General features: G+C 45.6%; 1 protein-coding gene across 3 annotated transcripts in view; it reads left to right on the forward strand.

Annotated features, from left to right (window-relative positions):
* Positions 1 to 224: 224 nt before the first annotated feature.
* Positions 225 to 12,345, forward strand: part of LOC138992732 (zinc finger protein with KRAB and SCAN domains 7-like) — a 28,300-nt gene continuing 16,179 nt past the window's right edge. For all 3 annotated transcript variants that reach the window (XM_070391646.1, XM_070391644.1, XM_070391645.1), the window contains exons 1-5: positions 225 to 305; positions 3,320 to 3,836; positions 8,576 to 8,741; positions 10,153 to 10,244; positions 11,291 to 11,417. In XM_070391646.1, the coding sequence (XP_070247747.1) occupies positions 3,438 to 3,836; positions 8,576 to 8,741; positions 10,153 to 10,244; positions 11,291 to 11,417 (784 nt within the window). In that variant the 5' untranslated portion in view covers positions 225 to 305; positions 3,320 to 3,437. The remainder of the gene's footprint in view (positions 306 to 3,319; positions 3,837 to 8,575; positions 8,742 to 10,152; positions 10,245 to 11,290; positions 11,418 to 12,345) is intronic.

Genomic DNA, 12,345 nt, shown 5'->3' on the forward strand with positions numbered 1-12,345 from the left:
GGAGGAGGCAGAGCTAGGGGGGCGTCTGGTCCCCAAGACCTTGAATGGTCTGAGACCGCAAACGCAGTTAGAGGCCCCGCTCCGCTCCCCTCGCGGTGGCTGGCTCCGCCTGGGAGGAGCAAGCGAGCTGCCGCCGCTCTCCCGGCTGCGGAGGCGCGCGCGAGCCCACCTTCGACGCCGAGACTTCCGGGTTCCTGGAGCGACCGGAAGTGGGTCCTCTCTTACTTCCGGTTCGGCCATTGTTTTTTGCTTCTACCACCGAGCAAGGTGTTGTGCGCCGAGGCGGCATCGCAGCGGTACTCCCAGTGAGTGGACCGGAGGCGGGAAACAAGGGGCTGCCGGGGCGGGGAACGAGGGACTTCCGGGGTGGGGATCGGGGGGGGGGGGGCTGCCGAAGCGGGGGACGAGGGGCTTCCGGGGCGGGGAACGGGGGGCTGCCGGGGCGGGGAACGAGGGGCTGCCGGGGCCGGGGTCGTTAGACTGGAGCCGCGGCCGCCCACAGCCCAAGTCGGCCACGCTGGCCAGGCCCACGCTTCGCCCCCGCGGCCGGCGGTACCGTCCCTGTGGCGCTCGGAAGCAGCCTCCTCTTTGTCGCATTTCCTGACCAGCTGTGCCCGACACGGAGCCGGGCCCTGCGGGTGCAGCGATGAACACGGCAGACGTGGCCCGGGGAGCGGCGTCGCAGGCGCCTGGTCGAGCGCAGAGTGCAGATAGGCGTTTCCCCAGCTTTCCCCTGGGTCAGACGCCGCCGGGATTTCAAACGTGGCGTGTGACTTGGACCCGCAGAAATCCAGATGAGACAAGCCGCTGAGCGTTCGGAACAGTAACAGAAGTGGGAAATGGCCATGCCTTAAATATGTGTGGGCTCCCAGAGCTCACAGGTTATTTTCGTCGTTTATAAAGAAATTGAGGCCTAGAGAGAAGTAGCTTGCCCAGGGTACCCAGTTGCAGAATTGGAATTGGAAGCAGAGCACAGATGCCCTCGTTACCACGAAAGTGCTGATTTTCAAAGTTTCACCCTATATGAACTGAATAAAGGTTTCCCCCCTATTTCAGTATTAGTTAAATGAACCACATTCATTCGTTTACCAACCGTGTTTCTGTGTGCCATGTACACACATGTGCAAAGATGACTGGAAACCAGCCCTGCCCTCTGAGTCCACCCAGGAAGTGGGGGAGACAGCCATGTAAACCCCAAAATAGGAGAACTGCTTTAGTAGAAGTTTGAATGAAAAAGGTACTGTGGCCTCACTGAGGCAATAACCACACTTAAGCCTGGGCAGATCAAGATCAGGATGGTTGTCTAGGGAAGGTAGATTAAGGAGAAAAAGGTCTGTGTGTGTGTGTGTGTGTGTGTGTGTGTGTGTGTGTTTTAAATATATGTGTGTGTGTGTGTGTGTGTGTGTGTGTATATATATATATATATATATATATATATATATATATATTGATTTCAGAGAGGAAGGGACGGGGGTGGGGGGAAAAACATCAATGATGAGAATCATTGATCTGCTGCCTCCTGCACGCCCCCAACTGGGAATTGACCCCACAACCCTTCAGTCCACAGGCCGACGCTCTAGCCCAGGGGTGGGCAAACTTTTTGACTCGAGGGCCACAATGGGTTCTTAAACTGGACTGGAGGGCCGGAACAAAAGCATGGATGGAGTGTTCGTGTGAACTAATATAAATTTAAAGTAAACATCATTACATATAATGGTACGGTCTTTTTTTTTTTTTTTTAGTTTTATTCATTTCAAACGGACTGGATCCGGCCTGCGGGCCGAAGTTTGCCCATGGCTGCTCTAGCCACTGAGCCAAACCAGCCAGGGCGTGTTTTGTTTTGTTTTTCAATCCTCACCAGAGGATATTCTTTCATTGACTTTAGAGAAAGAAACATCGATGTGAGAGAGAAACATCAATCAGTTGCCTCCCATACCAGCCGTATGCACCGACCACCTCAGGAACTTGAATCCCACAACCCGGTCATGTGTCTGACTAGGAATCATACCCACGACCCCTCAGTCTACAGGACAGTGTCCAACCAACTGAGCCACACTGGCCAAGACAGAAAAGGTCTGACACCGTCTGACTCCATCAGGGACTTTTCTTTTGATGGCCATCCAGCAGTTTGGAGGGTGTGTCCGGTTGTATATAAACTAGTTAAAGTACAGTGTTATAGTGAGAGGTCAGAGAAGGAGGCTGCCAGCCCTCTTCCTGTATTAGGCAGTCAGGAAAGCCTTCAAGAGAAAATGGCATTTGGGTCTTGACAAATGAGTAGAAGTTTTTCAAAAGTTGAAAGGAAGCCCAGCCGGTGTGGCCCCGTAGTTTAGCAGCAACCCCTGAGTCAGAAGCTCACCCTAAGTCTTGGTCAGGGCACATGCCCAGATTGTGGGCTTGATCCCCAGTAGGGGGCATGCAGGAGGCAGCCAGTCGATTCTCATTGATGTTTTTCTCTATCCCTTTTCCTTCCTCTCTAAAATCAATAAAAACATTTTTTTTAAAAGCAGAAAAGAAGAAAAATCCAAACAGGGAAAGAGCATTTTAGCTGTGTCTCTAGAACTTTAGTCCCAACTTTATTGTGCATTTCTAGCTCAATAGAAAAGAGTAGAAGAGTGTTGAGCATACACTTCCAACATAGGTTTATTTATAAGTTAAAGATAGGTGCTATTTTACAAATTTAATGCACATTATAAAACATGCACTAAATATGAGTTAAATAACAACTTAGTGTTATGTGCCCTTTGAATCATCTTGCATTTCCCACATTTGAAGATCATTGTTATCTTTCTAGACTGGGTTCCTGGGAAGAGTGGTAGAGAGTGTGGCTAGAACAGAGGTCTAAGACTGTTGTGAAGGCCCGAGAGTGCAAGGTATAGATATTTAGGTTTTAGCTTCTAGGGAGCCACTGAAAGTTTAAGAAGGTAAGTCACTTGGAAAGATGCTTTAATTGCCCCGGCTGTGTGCTTGCTCTCTTTTTTTTCTGGAGCTTTGCTTTTTATTTATTTGTTTGTTTATTTTTAAATATATTTTATTGATTTTTTTACAGAGAGGAAGAGAGAGAGATAGTTAGAAACATCGATGAGAGAGAAACATCGATCAGCTGCCTCCTGCACACTCCCTACTGGGGATGTGCCCACAACCAAGGTACATGCCCTTGACCGGAATCGAACCTGGGACCTTTCAGTCCGCAGGCCAATGCTCTATCCACTGAGCCAAACCGGTTACGGCAGTGAGCTTTGCTTTTTAAATGTGGAGGGTCTGTTATCAGCCTGGGGCTGAACACTCCGAGGACTTTGATTTCTCTCTTATGTTTCTGTAGGTGACACTACCCTCACCCTACATCCCAACTTTGAAAAACAGCTCCTGGGACCTGAATTATAGACCATCATTTTAATCAGACAAACTGCTGCTGGAACAAGCTTCTCCTTGGGGTCACAATGGCCACCCCAGGCAGGGAAACTTTAGGCCTCATCCCCGGAAGTGCTGTGCTCCAGAAACAGGAGCCAGGAAGCCAGACCTGGGGGCAAGGCTGCAGCCTCCAAAAGAACCACCTTCCTGTTTGTGAAATTTTCCGGCTACACTTCAGGCAGTTGTATTACCATGAGATGTCTGGGCCCCAGGAGGCACTGAGCCGGCTTCGGGAGCTCTGCCACAGGTGGCTGATGCCAGAGGTGCACACTAAGGAGCAGATCCTGGAGCTGCTGGTGCTGGAGCAGTTCCTGAGCATCCTGCCCAGCCAGCTCCGGACCTGGGTGCAGCTGCACCACCCTGAGAGTGGCGAGGAAGCCGTGGCCGTGGTGGAGGATTTCCAGAGACACCTCAGTGGATCAGGAAAGGTGAGTAGTTGGCATCTAGAACCATTCTCTAATGCTTAGGTTAGCTTGGGAATAGGCATTCTCCATTCCTTAGGCTCTAGTCTGGTTTGCTCTTAGGATTCCTGAGCCAGTCATGCACTTCTCTTTATGCTCCAAGCCATAAGCAGAAATGCAGATTGCAGCCAAGCTGTGAACCACTTTGTCAAATAGTGTTTTGTGAGCTCAGCTCCAGCCTGGAGATCCACACAGCACTCCGGGCAGGTAGAGGATCTGCACATTGGTTAGAAGGTGGGAACATGGTGAGCAGAGGTAAACCTCAGGTGTGCTGATAACATGGGCCCTCATTTGAGAAGTTCTCATTACTCCCTTCCTCAGACTTCTCAGAGTCAATTCTCTCTCTTCCTGCCTTTTAGGTTCCTTATGAGAGGTGACATTTGGGGCTTCATAAACATTTTTTCCTTTTCTAGCTTTCCAAACCCAATGAGGGTCTTTTTGCCTCTTTACCTCTAATTTCAATTTTTCCTATTTTCCTCGGATGTCTCAAATTTAAAGGCAAGGTAATTCAGATGCAGTGGTTCTCAACCTCCTAATGCCGCAACCCCCAATTTCATTGTTACAAATTGAACATAATTAAAGCATAGTGATTAATTACAAAAACAATATGTAATTATATATGTGTTTTCTGATGGTCTTAGATGACCCCTATGAAAGGGTTGCGACCCACAGGTTGAAAACCGTTGGATTATAGGAAAAGCTGGAGAGTCAAAAGTGTGATAACAGGGAGAAATCTGGCTTCTAGGACCACGGAGCTAACTCACTCAATGACCGTTTATATCAGCCAGGGTTCAGCCAAAGAAGAAAAACCAGTAGAAAATTATTTTACGTATTTATATACATATTTATATTATTGATAGAAAGTGGTTTGCGTGATTATGGGAGTTAGAAAGGCAAGTCTGAAATCTGTAGGGCGGGCCAACTGGAAGGGCTAGCTGAAGCTCTCAGGCACAGGCTGAAGCTGCTATCCCCAGGCAGAATTTCTTCAGTGGGACCATCAGTTCTGAATTTTAGGCCTCTGACTGATTAAGTCAGGCCCATCCAAATTATCTAGGATACTAAAGTAAACCGATTATGGACTTTTTCTTTCTTTCTTTTTTTTTTTTTTTTTTTAATTGATTTTTTACAGAGAGGAAGGGAGAGAGATAGAGAGTTAGAAACATCGATGAGAGAGAAACATCGATCAGCTGTCTCCTGCACACTGCCTACTGGGGATGTGCCTGCAACCAAGGTACATGCCCTTGACCGGAATCGAACCTGGGACCTTTCAGTCCGAAGGTGACGCTCTATCCACTAAGCCAAACTGGTTTTGACCCGATTATGGACTTTAATCACATGTACAAAATACCTTCACAGCAACACCTAGATTAATGCTAAATAGACACATCAAAAGACCACACTATGAATAGGTCAGTTCCTTCAGATGAGTCTCAGATTGCTCCCTTGTAACTGAACTGGGTGAATTAGGGTCTCCTCTGTGTTTACTCCTTTGCAGTTTACCAGGAAAAAATAATAAATAAAATTTACCAAATACCATAACATACTTTTATTCAGTGCTTTTAAAAAAATGATCACATACCTATGCCTAGGGAATCACTTCCAGTTGATTGGATCCTAGGACTAAATATTTTTCAAAGAGTATTAGCCAATGCCCATTTGGCATTATTAAATCCATTGTCAACCAGTATTTCTTTGTGTAAACAAACACACAAATAAATCAACCACCACTGAGGTCTAGAGAGCAAGTAGGCCCAACCATGGGCAAAGACAAATGGCTAAAGAACTGTTTAGAGTGCCATTTAGTGAGGAGGTTGGAAGAAAAATTTTCCTAGTTCCTCACTTCTTTCGCTTTAAGCAGAAGAAAATGCTCCCTTTATTAAAACTCAATCTTTGTAGCCTAAAGTGCATCCCGTGCAGACCTGGGCCCTTTTCCTCTCCAGCTGACCTTCCTTGGCTGCACCCACCAGTCTCATTTCTGAGTTCATTGGTCCTTACACACTAAATCTGATTCTTGGCTAAATAGAAAAACAACTCAATCTTTTTTATCCAGGGAGCCTCAGAAAAAGGAGACTGAGGCCCAACCGCCATGGCTTAGTGGTTGAGCTTCGACCAATGAACCAGGAATTCACGGTTGGATTCCGGGTCAGGGCACATGCTTGGGCTGCAGGCTTGATCCCCAGTGTGCGGCTTGTAGGAGGCAGCCGTTTAATGATTCTCTCATCATTGATGTTTCTATCTCTCTCCCTCTCCCTTCCTCTCTGAAATCAATACAAATAATTTTTTTTTAAAAAGTGACTGAGTCACAAACCAAAGAGAGTGACTAACAGTTGATAGGGCATTTGAACCTAGGAGTGGGGTCTTTGGATTCCATTTCTTACTCTGCCACTATTATCAGCTTTCTGATGTGAAGATAAGAGAGCAGTGCCCTGGCTGGTGTGCTCAGTGGTTGGAGTGTCAGCCCACACACCGATGGGTCTTGGATTTGATTCCCAGGCAAGGGCATGTACCTAGGTTGTAGGTTCAATCCCTGACCCCGTAGGGGTGCGTGCAGGAAGCAGCTAGTCAGTGTGTCTGTCTTTCCCTCTCCCTCCCTTAAATTGTCTCTAAAAATCCTCAGATGAGGATTAACCAAAAAAAGACACGAGAGCAGGGCTGTCTCTCCTAGCACAGGCTCATAATATGTATTTATGGCTAAATGAATAAACAAGCTTTCTCATGGCAGTTTGGCATGGAATGTCAGGGCAGATCAGAGTAAGTCTACTTAGCAGGAGGGAGCAGGTGCGTGTGTGCACAGTGGGGCTGGAAAGGGTTGAAAAAGTGTCCTTCGACACCTTTTGAAAAATGCTTTTATATCCTTTTATTTTAGCTCCTAGCAGGCTTACAAAATATGAAAATAGTAATCATTATCTCCATTTGACAAATGATATGAGCACAGAGAGGTTAATTGATTCATCTAAGATGAAAGAACTAGTAGGTGTTCCCTTTGTCCCTGAGACTTAAACAAAGTGTGATTATTGTTGATTACCACCTAGTGTGGGAACTAGACTTTTCCAGCTCCCTAGGTTCTGAGTCCCTAGCTTTCCCCTAGTGTCTTGCTGTGGAATGCCATCTTAGAATGAAAATTGGAATGGGGATTGCATGCCTGTGAGGAAAGGAAATCTATGAGTCCTAGATAATGAATAGGAAGTGTGCCAGGATTTAATTGCTAGTGAATTACAAGGTTTTGTTGTCACAGTGCAATTAAGGTCCATCTTCTGGCAGTTCCCAGAGCTGCTTTATTTAAGAACTGTAACTCCCGCCCAGCTATTGTGGCTCAGTGGTTGAGCTTTGAACCATGCACCAAGAGATCACCAGTTTGATTCCCGGTAAGGGCATGTGCTGGGTTGCAGGCTCGATCCCCAGTAGGGGGCATGCAGGAGGCAGCCAGTTGTTGTTGATTCTCTCCCATCGATGTTTCTCTCTCTTACTCACTCTCTAAAATCAATAAAAACATATATATTTTTTTAAAGAGAACTGTAACTCCCATTTATAAGATCTGCCCAGTGCAGACCCTGGTCACCACAGACCCCAGGGAACCTCCTGGTCCCACCACTACACTGGAGAGATATGTAATAAAGAAGCAAGTTCCCTCCCATCAGCAGATGTAACCCAATTGGGCAAGTCCAGTATTGTTTATCGAAGGAGCAGTTATTTTCTCCTTCTGATGTACTATGTATATGCAGAGTGAATGAGCTTATAAGCGTGATTTATTTAGATGCTGGTAAAAATAGTAATCATGCGATTGTGAGGAGCTGATTTGATGAAAACAGCAACGGTTAGAAAGAAAAGGTCTATGCTTTGAGATATTCTCAAAGTCTCTAAAAATTGATGTTATCTGATCTTGTTTGACTTTAATATAAATTATTGAGGAGATGTAGACCCTATTGAAAACAGTTTGCAGATAACCCTAAAAACCCGTAGCAAAATATCAAGAGGAAATCAGCCAGCCAATATTAGTAATTGAGCACCAATGTTGGGCCCAGCATTGTTCTAGGAACTAGTGGTCAAGACAAAAAGCTTATATTTCATTGGGGGAGACATATACAATAAATGTGTAAATAAGGTAATAGGGAGATAAATACATGCAATAGAAAATATAACCAGGTAATTGGAGAATGACTGTCCTTGCTTTGTCAGTGTGGTCAGGGATGGTTTCTCTGAAGAGGAGACACTTTTGCTGAGAGAAATTGGAAGAGCTCTTTTGAGGTTTGTCAGCCACTGTTTTGGGATATTGCCTCAGCTGTCAGCCTCAGTCGCATTATTTGTGCATATACAGATATACACAGCTATCATTCTTTAATTTTCTGGTACTTTGTTTGGGCTCTTCTATAGGCTTAGGCCCTCGGGAGTGTACTGAATTGCTCCCCTGCCTCCTTTCCTAGATGATTCTGAACGCAATTTGTGTCTGAGGAACTGACACAGAGGGAAAGTGGTTATATAATCTGGTCTTCGAGCTTCTAGCAGGAAGGTCAACAGAAGGATGAGGATTACAAGCTGCAGATCCCGCTTAGACGGTTGCTTCCCCTAGCAGGCTGTACTGGTGGGCCTGGAAAGAGACTCTGGCTTTCCTTTCCCTGGCTTGCTTTCTTGGTATGCTTCTTAGAGGTTTTGGATTCTGTACCTTCAAGGATGGTCTCTTGAACCTGATTGTATTTCCTTGTCTCTAGGTTTCAGCTCCAGCACAGAAACAGGAAATGCATTTGGAGGAGATGACAGCCTTGAGTGCACCAGAGGAATCTCTTTCTACTTCACTCAGTAACGGTTCAGCCCCTGGAGCCCACCTGGAGCCTCCTCATGACCCAAGGGCATACTGCCTCCCCAATGGGCATTCCGGTACTTGCCTCTCCAGCTCTGGTGTCTAGTCACACCTCTCTTCTGGAATCACTTTTCCTTCATCTCCACGTCTCCACCTTATTGGAATCCCTCATTGCCCTGTCCTCTGTCTTCCTTCCCTAGTGACTTTCTGTTCCCTTTTGCTTATTCTTTAATCATGAATGTATTTAGCAAGTTTTTGTCATGGCAAAGGCACTGTTGGCAGCAGAGATATATAGTATAGTGTCACTGCTTTCAAAGAGCCATTTAGTTACCTACTAGGCAGAGAGTCAGTCATAGTGTAAGAGACAACCTCATAAGAGACATGAGTGATATCTGTCCTCAGGCATCTGATGCCATCACAGATGAGCAATGTGGACATTGTTAATTGTAAGCAAGATCATGTGGATATTGTTAATGGTGAGCTGGGGTGGGTAGGAGATGGGTGCTTAATGGAGGAGGTAGCAGTGGTATTGGATAGTGAAAAATCAAGGAGAAATTTTAAGGGTGGAAATGGGTGGTGGACACCTAGAAGAGAATATAAACAAAGACTCTTAAGTAGTTAATCCTTGGACCCTGTTGAGGTAGGGTCAAAGAGGACTGCATTTGAGAGCCTAGGGTCTGTTTGTACAAGGCCTTAGAGTTAAGGGTAAGAAGTTCAGGACAATTACTCTGGCACATGTAAGCACTACTGATCCAAAGGGTGAACCAGTGGTGGGAAGCTTTAGTAGGCCAGTGTAGGAAATTAGATGTGAGGTGAATGGAGTGGAAAGTGATAGATGCGACAGGCATTGTGAAGGGAAAATCCATGGGGTAAGGGAGAAGAGGGGCAATTAAAGGGTTTTGGACAGTGTCTGGAATCATTGACAGAACTTAAGTCAGGAAAGGAAGATGGTAAGAACACGCATTTGAGATACTGAACTTAAGAATTGTGGGGCAGCAAATGAAATGTCCATGCAACTGGAAGCTTGTGAAAGGGGTCTAGGAAAGAACCGAGAACTTAAGAGCATAATTAGAACAGTGAGAGTTGGTGAGATCTCTGACAGAGAGAAAAGAAAAGCACTACGGTCTGAGCCTCTGGAGTGTCCAAATGAGAGGGCAGAGAAGGAAGAGAATGGGGGGCCAGAGATCTGAGGGGGAAATCAGGTGAGGCTGGTGCTAGGGGAGCCATGTGGAGAGGAAGTCGTCAGAAGTATAGCTTCCTTACGAGAGGTTGAAGAGAGTGAGGGCTGGGAGACCAGTTTTCAATTTGACCAGGGTCCTGCTACTGCACTCTCCTTGGAAAATTCACAGCACACTTAGGATAACGCCTGTATGGACAAGGGATGAGAAACGAGTTGCCTGGGTCCTCTTGAATCCACTCAGTGGGATACTGACCTTATTAAAGCCAAGGGCAGGGCTTGTCCACTCATAGATTTCTTTCCTCCTTCAGCTCATTGTGCTTCCCCAGTGTCTGCCCTTCCCCAAGTGAGGAACATAGGAGACCAAGCAGCAGAAACTGTGCTTCAGATGGTCAGGCCCCAGGTGAGCTTGGTTCTGTCTATCTTTTGTGAGTTCCTGGGTCTGAGGCCCAGAATACCGGTAGCTAGAGTGTGGTTCCCCACGCCCCACAAGCAGGCAATTTGATTTTTAAGGAGGGGACAATTTGAGAATGAGTTATTAACAGTGAATTTTTTGCATTTCTTACGGTTCCAGGGGCTTCATATACAGTATATAAATATGTGTTGTGACATATTAACGCATTGCAGTTCTCTTGTATATGTTTTAAAACTTTATTTGCTTTTTTTTTTTAATCCTCACCTGAGGATATTTTTCCATTGATTTTAGAGAGATTGGAAGAGAGAGGGACAGACAGAGAAATATCAACGTGAGAGAAGCACATTGATTGGTTGCCACCTGCATGAGCCCCAACTAGGGCCCAGGATAGGGAGGCACCTGCAACCAAGGCATGTACCTTTGACCAGAATTGAACCCGGGACCCTTCTGTCCGCTCTATCCACTGAGCCATACTGGCTAGGGCTGCTATTTTTTCATATCACTTCATATTATTATTTTTTTAACAATTTCTTAGTGATTTCTTCATCAGTACTTCAACTGTCCATTCGTTCTTTTGATTTTCTCTTTCATGGATGCCATGTTCTTTGGAAGCTTGTTTAGACCAAGTTAATGGCCTTTTATTTTAGGCTTCCTCCATATGAATAAGAGTTCACTTTTTGAATAATAAGAATTATATATCACAGGGTGGGCATCAGGATTTTAGAGATGCTTACGTGGAGCATGGCCAAAAAAAAAGTTGGGAACCACTGAGCTAGAGCTTATCTCAGGGGCACTGGATCATTCTGAGACTGCTCCTCTGGCTTCCAACATTCTTGCTTCCCTTGGAGCTTGGTGCCACCTACTGAGTTCATGGACTCTCTCTGGACCTGTACTTGTCCTTTTAGATGTGTCCTAGCTTCTCCCTGCTTCACCTCTTTGCCCACCAGGGCCCTTACCCTGTGCTCTTGGTATCTCTGATGACTCCGCCCTTCAGAGTGGGACTGTCTCTGAGCAATAGAAGCTTGTCATTGCAGGGGTCTGCAGTGTACAAGCTCCTGTCTGTGGACTACGCTGAACAGAAGTGGGAAGATCCATCACTGAGTCAGAGAGCCCCGTACCAGAACAGCATGCTGGAAACCAACTGTAGCATGGCCTCCCTGGGTAATGATTCTGTGCCCTGGTAACTTAGCATCTGCATCCTTCACATTTATTTTGCTAAATTTTTTCTTTTTAGACTTTTATTATGAAAAATTACAGCATAGACAAAACAGAACAATATAATTAACCTCTCTGTGCCCATCACCCAGTGTTAACAGTTGTCAACATTCTCTTTACTTCATAATGGATTGAGCTAGGGTGATTTAGTTAGAGTTTGTATTTATAATGATTAGAGAGCCACTCAAGTTATTATAAGTGATGAGTTACATTATTTGAAACCTGCACAAACTGACCAGCTAGACCCGACTTTGGAAAGCAGGGCCTCATTGAGACTGAGGAGCCTGGGAGCCTCAGCAACAAAAGAAAATATATATATTTTTTAAAAATATATATTTTATTGATTTTTTTACAGAGAGGAAGGGAGAGGGATAGACAGTTAGAAACATCGATAAGAGAGAAACATCAATTAGCTGTCTCCTGCACACCTCCTAGTGGGGATGTGCCCACAACCATGGTACATGCCCTTGACCATAATCGAACCTGGGACCTTTCAGTCCGCAGGCCGACACTCCATCCACCGAGCCAAACCAGTTAGGGCAAGAAAATGAATTTTTACACTATGTTGAATCAGGAACATAACACAACTGTCTCCCTACATATCCTCCCACTGATATCCATTGTTTTCACTCTGAATCTTTTCTCCCCTCGTGGCTCCTTCTCAATTAGACTTTGTTCCTTCAAGCTTTCTGGTTGCTGTGGCTCCTAGAGGCTTGGCTTCTCCCCACGCATCATTTCAGCTTTGGTCTCTGGCCTTTCAATTTTTCTCCTCACTTGACTGTGCTGGTTCAACGTCTCTCTGTCCTGATAGATCTTCATCCATCTTCCTCCACTGACCTTTCCCCTCTTTGTCTTTTGTCCACGAAGAAAAATT

This window comes from Myotis yumanensis, unplaced genomic scaffold (assembly GCF_028538775.1).
Source record: "Myotis yumanensis isolate MYYU_CA2020_CCGP unplaced genomic scaffold, mMyoYum1.0.hap1 SCAF_14, whole genome shotgun sequence".
Lineage (NCBI taxonomy): Eukaryota > Metazoa > Chordata > Mammalia > Chiroptera > Vespertilionidae > Myotis > Myotis yumanensis.